This window comes from Crocuta crocuta, unplaced genomic scaffold, assembly GCF_008692635.1.
Source record: "Crocuta crocuta isolate KB4526 unplaced genomic scaffold, BGI_CrCroc_1.0 scaffold830, whole genome shotgun sequence".
NCBI classification, from domain to species: domain Eukaryota; kingdom Metazoa; phylum Chordata; class Mammalia; order Carnivora; family Hyaenidae; genus Crocuta; species Crocuta crocuta.
In genome coordinates this window covers 851,846-869,742 of record NW_027531513.1, presented here as the reverse complement: position 1 = coordinate 869,742, position 17,897 = coordinate 851,846, and the positions used below count along the sequence as shown (strand labels likewise).

General features: G+C 38.6%; 2 protein-coding genes across 4 annotated transcripts in view; one reads left to right on the top strand and one right to left on the bottom strand.

Annotated features, from left to right (window-relative positions):
* ERLEC1 (endoplasmic reticulum lectin 1) overlaps window positions 1–17,081 on the bottom strand; it is a 31,491-nt gene extending 14,410 nt beyond the window's left edge. For both annotated transcript variants that reach the window (XM_077772357.1, XM_077772359.1), the window contains exons 1-8: window positions 16,779–17,081; window positions 10,749–10,853; window positions 9,548–9,628; window positions 8,882–8,959; window positions 8,682–8,745; window positions 7,907–7,941; window positions 5,156–5,379; window positions 4,934–5,063 (exon numbers count right to left, since the gene is read on the bottom strand). In XM_077772357.1, the coding sequence (XP_077628483.1) occupies window positions 4,934–5,063; window positions 5,156–5,379; window positions 7,907–7,941; window positions 8,682–8,745; window positions 8,882–8,959; window positions 9,548–9,628; window positions 10,749–10,853; window positions 16,779–16,940 (879 nt within the window). In that variant the 5' untranslated portion in view covers window positions 16,941–17,081. The remainder of the gene's footprint in view (window positions 1–4,933; window positions 5,064–5,155; window positions 5,380–7,906; window positions 7,942–8,681; window positions 8,746–8,881; window positions 8,960–9,547; window positions 9,629–10,748; window positions 10,854–16,778) is intronic.
* Window positions 17,082–17,187: 106 nt separating this feature from the next.
* Window positions 17,188–17,897, top strand: part of ASB3 (ankyrin repeat and SOCS box containing 3) — a 117,120-nt gene continuing 116,410 nt past the window's right edge. For both annotated transcript variants that reach the window (XM_077772356.1, XM_077772355.1), the window contains exon 1: window positions 17,188–17,319. The gene's annotated coding sequence lies outside the window, so the exon portion shown is untranslated. The remainder of the gene's footprint in view (window positions 17,320–17,897) is intronic.

Sequence of the window (17,897 nt, the reverse complement as noted above, 5' to 3'; positions counted from 1 at the left end):
CTTCAACTTTGGCTGGTAGAAGTCATTGGATGGCTACTCTAGAAACCAATGACCTTATCCTTTCTCTCCTCCAGTATTACAGAAGAACAAAGATTCCCAAAATGGAATCTTTTTTTCTCTGAAAGGACTTTGGATCTTATGTACAGACCTTCTCCACTCAGAGCATTCTATGCTCCTCGCACTGTTTTAAGTGCTGAGTATTAAAAATGAAGCAGACATAGTCACTGTTCCTAAGGAGCTAAGGTCTAAGAGATGAAGGTAATTACTTAAAATACATGAGACCTATAGTAAGGTTAGTGAGGAAACACATTAATAATGCATAGTAAAACCTCTAGCTCAGGTAGGGGAACAGGTAAATAGAAGTAGGACCATTTATTATTGCTTCTTGTGGACGGAACATCTACTTGCATTTTTAAGAAAAATTATTCCAATAAAAGCAAGATGGTAGTTTTTGTAGTAGTGTTTAGAAATTCATAAAATGGACTCCTAATGGTCCAGTTATCTTCAAATTAATGTAATAACAACACAGCTCGCACGATAACAGCCTGTGCAAATTTACCCCCTTTTATTTTTTTAATTAATTCAGTTTAAAAATTTTTTTAATGTTTATTTATTTCTGAGAGACAGAGAGAGAAAAAGCACAAGCGTGGGAGGGGCAGAAAGAGAGGGAGACACAGAATCTGAAGCAGCTCCAGGCTCCAAGCTGTCAACACAGACCCAGACATGGGGCTCGAACTCACAAACTGTGAGATCATGACCTGAGCCAAAATTGGTCACTTAACCTACTGAGCCACCCAGGTGCCCCAAATTTACCCCCTTGTAAAGGCACGATGGACCCATGCTATCTTTCATTGTATACGTATAACCAGTTAGCAGTAATATCTGTACCATCTTTAGGCACAGAAGACATGATATGGAATATAGACATATTATTCTTAAAAAAATTTTAATGTTTATTCATTTTTGAGAGACAAAGAGAGACAGAGAGTGAGTGGGGTAGAGGCAGAGAGGGAGTCACGAAATCCAAAGCATGCTCTAGGCTCTAAGCCATCAACACAGGGCCCTATAAGGGCCTTGAACCCAAGAGCTATTAGATCACGACCTGAGCTGAAGTCTGATGCTCAACCGACTGAACCCCCAGGTGCCCCACTCATTAATTATAATATCCAGAGGATTCTTAACAATAGTTACTATAGCCTGACACTCATGAGTACAGAGATTACACCTATGTGAAAAGCTATATTACCAGGTACAATGGGCTTGGATGTACTTACCATAGCACAAGGGGGCACCTGTGCTATTATTCAAACCGAATGTTGCATGTATATGCCTGGTAATTCAGGCAGGATCACTACTGCATTAAAAGACATGCACAAAGAGATACACACGTTAGATGGTCCTGTGCCCATTTTAACCCAGTGGCTATCAAATTGGTTTAGAGTCTGGGGGACATGGTGGCAAAAATTATTACTCATTCTATAGGTCTCTTTTCTTGCTGTCTGTACTGCTGCTGTGGCTTATGCCTTCAGCTTGGACACTGTCTGGCCAAAGAGCCCCTACTGCAAAGAACCTTTTTCTGCTGGCTCAGGGAGTATCACGGAAAAGGTGGGTGTGTGAGACTGTAAGGGCTGGATTTGTGGCGTAGAGTGTGTGGGCCACAGTAATGTCGCCTTGAACAAATCTGCCATGATGACCCCTCTGTTACCTGAAGCCTCCAGGAGTCCAGCAGCCCCCAACATTCTTTCTTCTAGTTCACCTACATCCTTAGGTACACCTTCAGGGTAAAACCTCCTTGATCTGCCCTGGGGATATGACAATGGTGCACATCTATGCTTTTTTTTTTTTTTTTAATCTCATTAGGACTTTATCTAGTGGGTTATCCAGCAAGTTGTTTCTCTATTCACACCCATTCCTAAACATTCTCCTGGGTGGTCCTTCAGCATGTACTTCCAGCCTCTAGGGCTATGAAAGGTCTTGCAGGAGGTGGGGTTGTGGGCTCTCTGTCTTGCCACAGCCCAAAAGGCTCCTAAGTCCCCTTAATAAATCATTTCTTGTCAAACTGAACAAAACAAAAACAAAAAAAGCCAGGTACAACATGAAACCAAAAATTTTTTTTCTGTTTTTCCTTTTTTTAAGTTTTTATTTAAATTCCAGTTAGCTAATATACAGTGTCACATTAGTTTTAAGTTGAAACCAAGATTCTGATAGCCAGATTTGTATTTTTGTTTAAAAAAACAAAAATAATTCATTACAGTAAAGCCTAATCCACATTTAAAAGACAAACCAGGGGCACCTAGGTAGCTTAGTCAGTTAGGTATCCGACTTCAGCTCAGGTCATGGTCTCATGGTTCCTAAGTCTGAGCCCCGCATGGGGCTCACTGATGTAGAGCAGAACCTGCTTCAGATCCTCTGTCCCCCTTTCTTTCTGGCCCTCCCCGGCTTGCACAGTGCTCTCTCACTCTTTCAAAAATAAACATTAAAAGAATAAATAAATAAAAGGCAAACCATATGCTAAACATCAACTTAAAAAAAGCTATGTGTAATAAACTAGATTTATAAAAAAAAATTCTGGAAAAATCAGTTTTAAATAACTGATTCACCTACAGTATTGCCTACAGTTTTCATATACAACACATGTTCTAAAGATCCTAAGTATTTTGATGTTTATTTCTGAGAGACAGAGAGAGGCAGGGCATGAGCGGGGGAAGAGCAGACAGAGAGAGAGAGAGAGAGAGACAGAATCCAAAGCAAGTTCCAGAGTCTTAGCCATCAGTACAAAGCCTGATGAGGGGTTCGAACCCACAAACCATGAGATCATGACCTGAGCTAAAGTCAGATGCTCAACGGACTGAGTCACCCAGGTGCCCCAAGATCCTAAGTATTTGGAAAGCATTATCATCTGTAGTTTTTTTATTTTACTTTTTAAACATAATTATTTATTGGGGCACCTGGGTGGCTTAGTTGGTTAAGCATCCAACTTCAGCTTAGGTCATGATCTCAAGGTCCGTGAGTTCAAGCCCTGCATCGGGCTCTGTGCTGACAGCTCAGAGCCCGGAGCCTGCTTCAGATTCTGTGTCTCCCTCTCTCTCCGTCCCTCCCCGCTCATGCTCGCTCTCTGTCTCTTAAAAGTAAATACACGTTAAAAAAAATAAAATAAAAAATATTTATTTATTTATTTAAGTAATCCTGACCCCCAATGTGGGGCTTAAACTTATAACCCTGAGATCAAGAGTCGAATGCTCTCCTGAGCCGGGCATACCCATCTGTAGCTCTTTAAAAATAATTTTTCTCCAATGGCAGATTAAACACATTAATTAAAGGAAAGTAAGCTGGCATTTCTTCCCTGAAGAGTGATTAAAGTTGGGATTTGCAAAGCATTTTGATTGAACTTTCAAGTATGTGTCAGTATTTAAATCACTATTAGGGAGGAGACCAGGAGACCAGAAGAGAAATTCATCTCCAGTCTTTTAACTGAGCATTTCAAATCAAACGCTGACTAATGTTAAGGTAATTTTTCTTTCCTATCAGATGGCAGTATTCACAACAATCAGAGTCTGGCAATACTTTGACAATAAGTACTCAAGAGAAAGGGGAAAAGAGGTTTTGCAGGTGGATGTTAGTTAGTTAATGAAACCCACAGAATACCAGGTATCACACAAGGAGTTGGAAACCCCAAAGTAATAAAGCACACCTTGTTCTCCCTTGATCTTAATGTAAAAATCATAGGAAAAACCATCAATTTTAGCCATATAAGTGCTATAATGGAGGACTGAATAAAATACAAGAGCAAAGAAGAGGAAATAGGAATATCTCTTCCTCAGGTGATCCATTAGAAGTCGTGGCTCATTTCAAAGGAAGTTATACTGCTTTGAAAATAATGGGGAAGATAGGAAAAGGGTCATTGTGAGAGACAAGAATCTGAGGGTACTGAAAATGTATTTGGCTATGTCCAATGAAGAGATGAAAAGCAAAGACAGCATATCAAAAGGGAGAAGTGGCATAGAGCAGTGGTCAAGAGGAGAGGTTCTAAAACCAGATTATTTTGATTTTCATCTGTAATCCATCATCTGTCCCTTCCCTTCTCTGAACCCCTCAATTTCTTAATCTGTTAAGGAAGATACTAAAAGTAATCCTGGAGGTTGCTGTGAGGATTATATAATAGCTGTTAAGATTCAACACATTTGATTACTGTAATCGGTTTAAGTTCAGGGGAAAGGTCAGTGTTGAAGATGGACATTTGGAACTCATGAACATATTAATGGAAGTTGACAGAGTGCCTGGATGAGGCTACCTGAGACTACAGACACTACACTAAGAAGAAAAGGCAACTACAGATAGAACTGTGGAGAACTTCAACATTTTAAGGGGAAAGGAAGCAGACAAAGATTAGCCCACAGGAGAAAAGAACCAGAATAAACCAGAGAGAATGATTTCAAGTAAAGGCAGGAGAGAAAGTTCAAGCTGCAAATGTTCAGTGTTTTACGTGCTAAGATCAAGTTAGGCACATGTCCAGTGAATTTAGAACCTAAAGACTGCCACTGACCTTAGTAAGAACAGTTTTAGAAGAATGATGGTTTGATTACATATAGCAGTAAGTTGAAGAATAAATATAGAATTAGAACATGGGCTGTAGTCTATTTCTTCAAGAGGCTTAGCTGATAAGGCCAGTCAACTACCTAAAACTTAACTATAATTAAATAGGATGTCAAACTTTAAAATATGAAATCATGAGACTAAAAGAATGATAAAATAGTTTCTGAGAAATACTAAAATAAGGAAAATAATTAAAGTCAGTTAAAAATTGGAATTTAAAATTTTGAGTCATAAAAATACATTACTACTACTACGCTATTGGAATCATTAAAATATTGATACATGCTCTGAAATTTGGAAAAGGAAGCGCCAAGAAAATACTGGTAGATAATTCTCCTACCTCTTTATTTCTCCTGAAAGGCACTCTTAGTATTTCTTCCTGCTGTTCCAGTTGTCTCAGGGTGAGGGGTTTAAATGGTGATCCTGGCAGTGATTGGCAAAATATGTCATTCACAGGAGATGCTCTGAATCTATTCAGCAAGAACAAAGCATTAAAGCTAAGCCTATGACACTTTAAAGCATGTGTGCATTTCATGTTTGAAATATTAAATCCACATCCTACCTATATTTAGGATGATTGCACAGGAGTGGTGTCAAAATGACAACTTCATATTCACAAGTTGTAACTTCAGCTACTGAAAGAATTTCATGCTTAGATTCAGGATGACATATGTACATCACAGTACTCGATCTGGGCCGGTTCTGTTTCAGACTACAAGGTGTACCATTTCCCATTCCCACGGGATAGTAGGGTGTCATCTGACCTTCAATATTTTTAGTGGGAATCTTGAAAAAAAAAAAAGAGTACAAGACAGACTTTTCATTAGAAATGGAGGTGGGGGTGAGGATGGGAGAAACACTTACTCTTTTTTTTTTTTTTAAAGAAAAAAAATTTTTTTTTAATGTTTATTTCTGAGAGAGAGAGGGAGAACATGAGCAGGGGAGGGTCAGAGAGAGAGGGAGATACAGAATCTGAAACAGGTTCCAGGCTCCGAGCTGGCAGTCAGCACAGAGCCTGATGTGGGGCTCGAACCCACAAACCATGAGATCATGACCTGAGCCGAAGTCAGACGCTTAACCGACTGAGCCACCCAGGCGCCCCGAAAAACACTTATTCTTAAAGGAAGAAACTACATTTTATTTATAAACCAACATTTATAAAGGTAACACTACTATATTTTCTGTATATTCTTCCTCTAATATCCTTTTAATTCCTAAATTCTTATTTGAGCAAATACATATTTTCAGAGCTAGCTGAACACAGTAAGAAAGGAAAAATTTTATTTGGTGCTAATATTAAGATGTTAAGTAAATGTACATTTATATAAAAGGATATAATATCTTGATTAATATGAATTGCTTTCAAGAGTTCTAAAGAAAGAGACTAAGATAAAATATAGGAACTTACAATATTGGACTAGTTAGAGCTTTCCATACTAAACTCTCAGTGAATGGCTGCGTTACACTTTAGATTCTAGAGATTTGAACTCTGATTTGCCAAAAAGTGGGGCTACAGAGTAAAACACTATCTTCTAAAACAGGAATCTCAATACTTTCCTTGTTCATCAATCTGCTTACTCTTTTTTCCCTGTCATTCATATTAAGAGACATACTTTTCATTTATTTTTGTAATGTTTATTTATTTGTGAGAGACAGAGAGACAGAGCGTGAGCAAGGGAAGGGCAGAGAGAGGAGATGCAGAATTTGGAGCAGGCTCCAGGCTCTGAGCTGTCAGCACAGAGCCCGACACGGGGCTCTAACTCACTAACTGCGAGATCATGACCTGAGCCAAAGTTGGCCGCTTAACTGACTGAGCCACCCAGGCGCCCCTAGAGACATACTTTTCAATGTAAACTCCTATCTAAATCTATTCAAAGCCAGCAAAGGACAAAAGAAGAAATTTTCATTGAACAGAGGAATAAAATAGATCAGCTCAGAAGACAACGATTATTAAGGAGCTATCTTCTATATTTTATCTATATAAACTGAAGAAAAGTCCAATAGAACGAGCCTAAAAAAATACTGTTCATACTATCTCCAAGCAAGCTCTTTGGAGGCAGGGGGCTCATCTTGGATCACTTTGCTACCCTGTCAGTGCCATCTCCAAAACAGGCAATAAACAAATGTTTCTAGGGAAAAATATTTTGATTATTTCTTGTATGCTGTTTTCATGCTAGTATCTAGAATTAGAAAATCCTGGGTTCAGAGTCAAGCTTTGAATTTACCAGCTTTCTGACTTTGACTGAAGTCCACTTTTTGTCATTTGTAAAAGGAGAGTAATGAATATACACTCAAAGGCTGGGGGGAAAATTAACCATTACCTTTTGTTACATGCCTGGCACAGTATGTGGCTTATAGATTGGGGCTCAGTAAATGTTAGTTTTCTTCCCTTACCCTTTTCTTCCTCTTCCTGTATCATTTCACACTTTGAATTCCATCTTGCTATCCTCCACAGCCACAGTAAATAAATATTTTATCTCAAAGGTAGTCTGCAAAATTAAAATCTTTTAAAATAGCAGTGTTTTGTGTGTCTATGCTTAGCTTATCGATTCCCCCCAAAGCCACCCTTTTCAAGTTACAGGCAACCCTTTTAAGGCCTTTGCCATTTCATTTTACATCTAGTAAAAGTTATGATTTTATGATATGAAACCATTTCTAGAAATATCCTCTATCAAAAGATTATATAACTCTATGGGTGCGTTTAGGATTCAGAAAGCATTCCTTGAACTGTAGGGCCATTTAAAAATTGTGATTAGGTACCCTAAGGAATCATTCTTTTTAAACAATCCTATTTTTCAGTCATCAATTATGCATTCACATTCGATAGACACTTATGAGGTGCCTATATTATATCTTGCATCAGCTTTGTACTGCGGGGTAAAGAGATAAAAGACAGTCCCTGCTTTGAAGATGCTTGCAGTCTGGTAGCTTGTGTAGTTTATCTGTCTTACCCATGGGAGATAGGGACCAAACAAGGGGAAAAAAGCAAAAGCTCTTAATTTATAATTATTTCCCATGTTAAACAGAGGGAACCACTGCTAAGCCTGGAAGTGATAAACTGCTATTACAAAAACTTTCCCAGACATATCTTTGGTAAATTCCTTTATTTTTCTATGATCTTAAAAGTAAATAAAAGTATCACAGTATAACTTTTCTCAAAAAAACCTAACATAATGCAAATTTTCTTTGACCCAATCCTTTGGGGTATTTGATAGGTAAAGAACACAAGACTAAATTCTGTCATTTAAGCTGTATAAATTCATGCCTCACTAATAGATGTTAAGAGTGAAAAAAATCAACACTTATCACTTGCCTCTTTTGATTTTTCCTTTTCATCTGCTTCTTGATCTGTGGAATAATATAAGAGTAAGGTAGGTATAAAGAATGACCACTGACTTATATATAAAATACAGTACAAATGACTAAAGTTTTCAACCAACCCTTTAATTTTAAATTTCTTTCTAAAGAAGATACCAAACATACATATAATTTTTATCTTACAACTTTTATTTTATTTCACAATTGTAGGGATACATTTACATTTCTATTTCCTTTTTTTCAATATTTTTATTTATTTCTAGGAGAGAGAGAGAGAGACAGCGTGAGCAGGGGAGGGTCAGAGAAAGAGGGAGATACAGACTCTGAAACAGGCTCCAGGCTCTGAGCTGGCAGTCAGCACAGAGCCCGACGTGGGGCTCGAACCCATGAACCATGAGATCATGACCTAAGCAAAAGTCAGACGCTCATCCAACTAAGCCACCCAGGCGCCCCTACATTTCTATTTTCATACATAACAGCTATGTTAAGCCAAGAAAAAGACTAACACCATAACACCATATTAATATAACATTAACGTATGTTATCTGAAGAGATTTAAAAGAATTAAAAGGTAGCAAAAAGGATACTGTTTGTTGAGGTAGAAAATAATGAAAAGATCTCTGAAAATGTTTTCTAAGAAACTGTTCAGAAATTTATTCTAGTGCTTTAAAATTCATCCAGTCTCCAACAAGATCTTTTAAATTCCAATTTGAGCATATGCTTTCAACCGAATTCCAGCATTACTATCATATCACTCTGTAGAAACAAACCTTTTTCAGAGAGAAGGTTCTTAGCCAGCATATTCCCAAGGTAGTACTCATGAATATTTACTTTCTGTATTTGGAAATAAAATAAAAATACAGTAAGTATTTTGCGAATCCCATGAATATAACTTGAAAATCATCAATGTCATTATTAACATTCTTATAATATTTCATACTTGATGTTTTGGGGGAAAAAAAAACCGTACCTGACCACTTTCTTTTTCTTCATGGTATTGTCGAATGTGTTTTCCGTGACATACTTCATAAGTCCAGTAAGACTCAATCTAAGAAAAATGGATGTATTTACACATACAAAAGTCACCTACGTAAACTGAATTACTTTCTGATATTTTATGTAGTTGAGTAGATTTTCCTCAAGACTTAGAGTAAGCTTGTATTAGATGAAACATTATCATGCTTCAGAAAAATATGAAGTTTCTGAAGCCTGTTCATTGTTTTCACTAATTAGCTGCATGTGAAAACTCTGTGAAGAAAACAGGTCTAGAATACACCTAGAATCTATGATAACATTAGTCTTGGGGACTATTTTTGACATAGTTGACAAAATAACAATTAGCATTTTTAAAATTAAAATTGTATATAAGGAAACTTTCCTTTGAACTAAAAAACATTCAAACCTTATCATTTGGTAAGTGATATTATTTGAAATCGGTTTTAATGCGTGTTTGCTGCATCTACTATCCAGGAATTTAAATGAACAAAACACTATTAAGCAATAGCTTTGATTTACAACTAACTTAAAATTTGATACAACATAATAAAGTAAAAAGAAATGTAGAATTATTTTTAAGGGTCTATTGGCTATTGGAAATTTATTTTCTACTATTATTAAATGAACATAAAATACGTACTCTGTAGGAACAACTGCTTTGTTTAAATAGTGGCTCCAATAGTTCTCTTGGATTAGGGCCTTTATAATCCTTTTCTTCTTCCTATGAAAGAACTAGGGTTTAATACTTACAATTATTCTAGAACTTCACCCAACTCTGTTGTCTGGGTATGAATTCATTGTTCAAATCACAAATGCTTGGGAATAAAAAAGGAAAAAAAAGTAAAAACTTTTAATAAGATCCTATGGTTTGCCACTTCTTTCAAAAGAATTGATGTATAAAATATGGAGCCATAGAATAATCTTCCATTCTTTCTTCTCTTAAAAAAGGTTTTTGAGTATCAGTTTCCTGAACAATTCTTATAAACTTATGTCAGAAGTTTTAAATACTTGCATCTGAACAGATTCTACCTATGAATGCCTCAGAATAATTGAATCTTGGAGAATGTATGGGAAAGTTTTAAAGTACATCCCAGTTTCCTATATATTTTTACGTTTCAGACTTGAATGCCTTAGGCATATGTGTTATGATTGTGCACATGTGTATATATGTCTTAAGGTTTAAAACCTAAATGAAACAGAGCTGTTCGTTCACAGTTTGCAAATCTGAACAAAACCTAAGAAAGCACTCACTGAGTTTGTAACGTTTCTATTTTACAGACTGTGAAAATATTATGTAATTAGCTCAATAAATTTACTGAGTGGAAGAACTGAGTTTCAAATTTGTTTAAGGTTCCACAGCTAACCATAGCCTATACCTCAGCCTCCTGGCTCCTAGGCTGGTGTCCTTTTCATTTTACCATGCTGACTCTCCTGTTTCATCTTGAAAGAAGTCATTGCCTTGAAGGATGGATAAGAGGTAGTTAGGGCATTTCAGGAGGAAGAAACGGGCATGAGCTAAGGTAGGGAAAAATCATGGGTACCTACAGATTTATTTATTAGAAATTTGTTATAAAAAATATCACATATACATTTAAAAACTATGCCGTTTCAAAACCCTCATTTCTATAAAAGAAAGCAAGCGTGGAATTAGATTTTCATTCAAAATATTAATAATTGATTGCTACTTTTTCCAAGAATTCAAGAATAATCAAAGTGATTACTACTTCTATGCTAAACAGGATTATTGAGAAACCTGTTATTCAGTTTTAAAGTATGTGTTTGCAGTGTTTTAAATAATATCTTTGGTGACAAGCATTATCAATATATTTATAAAAAGTTACCTCATCTCCACTTGTCACAAGGGGCAGAATGCATTTGTATTTTTCTTTATGTGTAGTTGTCATGATGACATAATTATCCTCCTTATACAAAACTCCGGTTGTAGGCTAGAAACAGAACAAAAAATACACATTATTTTCTCTGGTTAAATTGTATTACATCGAATAATTTATAGTCTTAGTTTTTAAAATTTATTTATTTTGAGAGAGAGCGAAAGAGAGGGAGTACGCATGGGGGAGGGTCAGAGAGAGAGAGAGACAGAGAGAGAGAGAGAGAGAGAGAGAGAGACAGAGACAGAGAATCCCAAGCTGGCCCTGTGCTGGCAGCGCAAGAGCCTGATGTGGGGCTCGATCCAATGAACTGCCAGATCATGATCAGAGCCGAAATCAAGAGCTGGATAATTAACTGACTGAGCCACCCAGATGTCCCAGTAATTTACAATCTTAGGTCAAAGTAACTCATCATGTCAATGGAAGATTTTCAAATGTATTTCCAAAGGCAGGGAAAATATTCTACATCTCATTTAAGGACAAAATGAGGATGACAGACTTTATCCAAGTGTTACAATATAAAAAAAAAAGAACACAAATGAAATTTGAAGTATAAACAAAAAACTGGTAATGCAACAGACTTATGTTAAAATATGAATTAAAAAGCAATAAGAAGCAATTAATATTCAGATACAGCACTGCTAAATACTTATTACTTTTATTAACAATTACCATCTATATGTGAGAATCTACAGCACTTTACAAATGTACTCTCAATTCCGTTGGATGGGACAGTTGAACATAATATAGGGCATTACTTTTCATATTTGGATAAGAACAGCCTGGCACAGGGCTCGAACTCACAAACTGTGAGATCGTGACCTGAGTCCACATCATATGCTTAACTGACTGCCATCCAGAAGCTCCAGGAGAAAATACTTTTAAAAGAAAAATCACTAGGAATTCTCTGTGTTTACTCAACTTTTTTTTAGTACGAATCTTGGGTCAGCAAACACTTTCTGTAAAGGGCCATGTAGCAGTTTGGGGCTTTTTTGGGGGGGGGGGGGGTTCATTTATTTATCTTGAGAGAGAGATAGAGGGTGAGCAGGGGAGGGGCAGAGAGAGGATCCCAAGCAGGCTCTGTGCATGAGCACAGTGCCTAATGCAGGGTGCAAACTCAGGAACCATGAGATCATGCCCTGAGCCAAAACCAATAGTCAGATGGTTAACCTGACTGAGACATCCAGGCGCCCCTTAACATGTTTGAATCAGCTTTTGTTAACCTGTTTTTAGATTACTATATAGGATCCTGTATTATAACAAAGGATCCTTGTTTAAAAGACCATCGTATTTGAAGAGGGGAAACAGGTTTGAAAGTGAGAGTTGCAAAGCCAAGTTTATGATAAAGTGATCCTTAGAAACATTTATTCAGTTGCACCAACCAATTGCTGTAAGATACAACATTTTTAATGCCTTTTGATGTTTTTCAGATATACGCAGAATATATGACAAAGACTTGTTCAAAGCATGATTCACATTTGCTTAGCAATGGCTAGCCTGAAGTCTTGCCAAATCATTCCCTTTACTGTAGTGAGGCAACCAGTATAATACAAAGATAGGATAAAATAGGCAGAGAGGGAAAGGATAGGACTTGAGGTTCCTGGGTGGGGAAAAGAATTTTGGAACAATGCTGGGAGGGTGTGACCAGAGCAAATCCCCTCAGGCATAAGGTTCCTCTTAAGAATGCAACAGACAGCCACCTACTCCCCCTCGGGCTTCCCTCAGGAATTTGACAAAAGACCTAAGTAGAAATAAGTACGAGACCATCAATGTATAACCCGCAATGATATGGCCATAGACCACTCCTCATACAGTGGAAATGAGCCAATCAGGAATGGGCAACCCAAGCCAATGAGAAGGAACTAGGCGGAAGGGTATAGGGGGTGATGACCAGAACCTTATCAAACAGTGTGAAACCACTATTGCGTAGATATTCACCTTTGAATGCTCCCCCTCTGTAAAGAGAGCTTTTATACTATTTTTACTTTCTAATCTAGAGTCTATAATAAACTTTTGCCTGCTGCTCATTGTGTGTCCACCTCTTCATTCTTTGAAGCGGTGAGACAATGAATCCCAGGTATTGAGGTAAAAGATCCTGCAACACCAGTAGCGTATGACTTAACTGTATTTACTTCTATTTGTGAAATACCTGCAACTCTGATGTTCAGAGTTGAATTTGACAGCAATATTGACTTGTTTACTAAAATGTTCACCACAATACTGACACTAACAATGTAAAAACAACTGCTTGTTTGGAATCACAGCAAAGGAAGGAAGACAATCCTTTCTTTGTAATAAAAACCACTCTTGGGGCTTTATGTTTATATGATAAAGGAATTCATTCCTCTTGAAAGGACTTAAGCTACCTCTGTTTTTGATCTCAAACTTTTAGGTGGGTTCTTCTTTCCAGCTTGTCTCTTGGCAAAGCATCCCCTGGAACCAAAACCCTCAAACATTGAGGACTGCCCTGGGCCAGCAAGACCCAGCCCATGATTGACTCAAAGACAATGATCCATTTGACTTCCAATGTTTACTGGCACATACCCAACCACCTTTGCCCCATATTTCCCATATATAAACCTGAAAGTATTTTTGGCACTTTGGAGACAGTCTTTGGGATTCCAGGTGTTGGCCTCACTGAAATGAATTCCACCTTGTTTTACCACCACTCATTTCTCTGCCTTTGGATTTTGTTACTGGTGAGAGCTGAACCTGGTCTGTTTGGAAACCCCAGAGCCAGGTGCTTTTGCAACCTTTCACCCCAGCTATGTTCTGGTCTATTGTTTTTAGGGTCTACATAAGGGGTAACAAGAAATAAAAGCCATCACTTGTTTGAAGATGCAGATTTCTCTTTCATTGGTTTTGGAAGAGCTGCTTTCCTCTTCAATAAAACAGACCAAGTAGCAATTCTTCTATCTGAAAACTGCTGAAATAGTGAGTCACTTATTGGGATCACCAAGTAAAAAATTTTAACAAACTTTACTTTTTCAAAACAGAAATTACAGGGGAAAAGTTAGCCCTTTCTGATTTTCTAACTTAAAAAAGCTTTTTGATATACCAAAAATGTTTCTTTTTGATTTAGTAAAATAGTTCTTTAAGAAAATGAAGTATAATACTTCTGAATGTATGTAGATAGTGTCAAAATGCTGTTGTATATAACTTAATACCTCAAAGTAGTTTCAGCAGAAGAGGTCCTATTAGTGATCTGATAAAAATTAGATTTTAATATAATGAAACTAATCCAAAAGGGTATGGTACTTTAAGGTTAAGGAACTTTTAAAATATGTTGGCAGGGAAGAAATGCTGAATGTTTACCAAGGGTCTGGAGAAATTAAGATAGAGGATAAGAGACAAGAGTATCCTGATAGAAGCCGTAAAATGGACTCAGTGGCACAACTTGCCAACATATATAGCATGCCTGAATGGACTTGGTCACCATTCTTCCCAAGCATAGTGTCTGGGGAAAGTTTTTCAGGGGGAATACATTTCTATGTTAACAAAAGAAGAGAAAATTAGACTTATTTTGTGGTTTTACTTTGGTGAAGTCTATGAACTCTGTGAAGTAATAAATAGTTGAGCACTTTAATAGACACAAAGATGGGAGGAATTTCAGAAGAAAAATATATACACACACAAAAAAACTGAAAGGTAAAAACCAGTAAACAAAGAATATCATAGCCATTAATTAATGAACATAAACATTAAAAGATGTATACCTTTTTGGTGCTTAATAACGATTCAAAGTAAATATAAAAGTGAGATTGTAAAGATTATGTATTGTTTTGATATACCTGAATGGGGAGATGATTTAAAGTACAGAAGAATTTTAAAGCTAAAAAAATTCACATCTTCTAATCCAGTCTCTTTCAATTTCGGAATGTAGAAATAAAGGCCCTTTTCCTTGTTCATACAGCTGCTTAGTGACATATGTCCAACCAACTGGCCCATAAAAAAAAAAAAAAAATGACAGTGCCAGGTGAGGAGGGCTGTAGTTTCAGTTACATAAAGCAGGAAGAGAAGCCTTAAGATTATGAAAGTACTAAAACAAAACCCACAGGCCAATGATAATGACTCCCAGAGTTTATTTTTTGCATGAAACTCACAGATCTTTTGCTTACTCACAGAAAAATGTCTCTAGACTTTTCTCAAAATAACAAAAAAAATTCTTCAGATACACCCATCTTAGATTATGTTGCACCGTCAAAAAGAATTGAAAATTAAATTTCAAAATAAAATTGACAGACATGCGACTGGTTGGTACAGGATATCTTTAAGACAGATCTTCCATAACCTCTTTTTAGCCAGCACACAACACTGCAAGCAAATGAAATGAAAATTTCATAGTAACCTCGAAAAGGGCTGGTTTTAGTCATCCACTTACAGGTCAATAAGTTTTGAAGGCTGCGTTTTTTAATTAAAAAAAAAGAAAACCCACAGGTTCAAGAGTAAAATACTTTAAAAAACTTTTTTAAATGTTTTATTTATTTCTGAGAGAGAGAGGCAGCATGAGCAGGGGAGGGTCAGAGAGAGGAAGACACAGAATCAGAAGCAGGTTCCAGGCTCTGAGCTAGCTGTCAGCACAGAGGCCGACGCGGGGCTTGAACCCACGAACTGCGATATCATGACCTGAGCCAAAGCCAGACACCCAGCCGACTGAGCCACCCAGGCACCCCATGAGTAAAATACTTTAATAACCATATTCTTTAACACCTGCCATGTTCATTTTGTGTGCTCTTTTGAAACAATAACAAAGAATGCACTAAATAAATCATGTTCACCTCAAGGCTGTTAAAGTTATGTCTCACTTATAACACAGTGCAAATATAAACCTGGCTTCCCAGAGAAATATTTTCCTAGATAAATTTCAGAATCTCTGAACTACCAGAACGGGAGAACTGAAAACAGAGGGATGGAGAAACAAAGTGTGAAGTATTCGCAAAAACTAACACCTGCAAGAAGAAATCTGTTGTGGTAAACATGACATCTGTTATCCTGGTAAATCTTGCTTTAAAATCATGCTTATTCTTGTTTCAGTGAAGTAGTAATAGAACAATATGGCAATAGAACAAAACAGTCACCCCAAATGGAATGACTGCAGGTAACTGGGGTAAGAATTTAAAAAAAAAAAAAGAAGCTTTTGTATTTTCCAAGACTTCAATTTGAAATAAATAATTACTAGACGGTTAACTATCTTTAGTGTGCAATTTTTATTGGAAGTAATATTATTGGAATACTGAAAGTAATTGGAAGTAATTACTGGAAGTAATATTATTGGAAACAGGAAGACTTTTCAGCAGAGTACTCCCCAAAGACAGGAGGACTGCAAAGTTTAACTACGAAGTGATAAATATGTTCATCACTCTAGGAAAACTGATCACAAAATCTTATGTTCTGGGGTTTTAAATAACAGTCGTAATACAGCAAACGTAAAGGATATTTTGAATAGAACGTCGTTAACAGGCCAAATAAATAGTCCTCTCAGAAACAACTTTGAAGAAGAAAGAGCTGTGCCTATACACATATGCACGTGTGTGTATACAGGATAGATACACCGAATACGAGTGGGAACTCCTCTGCAGTACAACCGGTTGTGTCGATCCGGTGCTGTGTAATACTGAGGGAGAGAAGGCGGCTGGTGGAGGAGGTACTGCGGCAGACTTTCTAAGGAGAAGATTCAATGTAAGCGCCTGACTTTCTAAGAAAGCTGCTTCCACGGGGTGAGAATGTTGGTAAGCATGGTTTAGGGAGACATTTAAAAGAAGGAGAGCAGGTAACCTCTGGATCGTCAAAGCTTAGTATGGAGGGCATAACCACATAATGTGTTCTCTAAACACCTGCCGTATGAATGAATGAGAGGTAAATAAACCTTTGGGTTAGGGAAGGAGGCTGGCGCCTAGAGAGGTGGTTCTGGGAGAGCAACGCGCAGGTAACGAGGGAAGGGGCCAAACTCTAGTGCTAGGAGGGATTCGCGAGGGCACTGACCAGAGAGAACTCGGTGCCGGGCCAGTTGACTCGGAAAGGGATGTCATCGCTGAGCTGGGGGAGCGCTCGGCCGCCGCCGGACGCCTCTAAGAGGCCGCAGAGGACCAGTAACACCGGCCCGCCTGGGACCAGACTACGCGCGCCGCCTCCTCCTTCCTCCATCCTCCGCTGCCGATTTCTCCAGCCGCCGCCACAACCTCCTCTGCCCACAGAGGAGAGGAGGGGGAGGAGGAGGAGGAGGCGGCGGGACTACTAAACACCCAGGCAGCCGGGGGCCCAACGGCCGCCACGTCTCCTTCCGGAGATCAGGGCAACGCCACCTCCGCCCCCCTTGGGCCTTCCGCCACCGTTTCCGGGGCAGGCGGCATATCAACATCCGGGGCCGCCGAGCCGTCCGCCTACGGAAGCCCGGACGCCGGTTGGCGTTCCCGCGGTTGGGGGAAGAGGAGAAATCGAACATAGTGGCCTCTGGGGAACGGACTTCTTAAGACCCTGCCTGGGACCAGGCCTTCCCGCGCAGAAGTGACGGCACCGAGAGCCGGTGAGTCCGGGAGGCTCCAGCCCCTCCCTCCTGCCACCGGCGCGGTTCTCTAGCGGGTGGGCGGCGGCTTGGCCCGCACTGGAGCGGGAAGAGGAGAGTGAGCGCGGCGGGTGTAGAATTTGGATGCCAAAATTCGAGTTGGCGATGAGAAGTGAGAAGTGGTGGTGTTTCTGACTAATCTATACTACAGCTGTTTTCCTTTCTCCTTTTCTCCGCACATAGCAACTGTACGTTTCATCTTTCCCGCTTGAAGCTTCTCTCCTCCTCTTCTGCTCTGGGCTCTGGTCATCTCAGTCCCTTACAGTTACTGACTAACTCAGGGCGGTTTGCTCAGTCTCTGCAGCCCTAGGTTGGAGGATACCGGAGCTGAGGAATCCTGTCTTCCCCCACAATAAGAATGCCGTGATTCTCCGAGGGTGGTATGGACGCAAACTCCTTGTGGAGAGGGCGGCCAGACATCACACCCCTGCATTTTCACCAATGGGGCTGCTTCATCCTAGGGTTGACGTATTGGGTTGTTGTTCCATCATGGAAACTGATGTTTCCTTTTTTTTTTTTTTTCCCCTGGGGTAAATCTT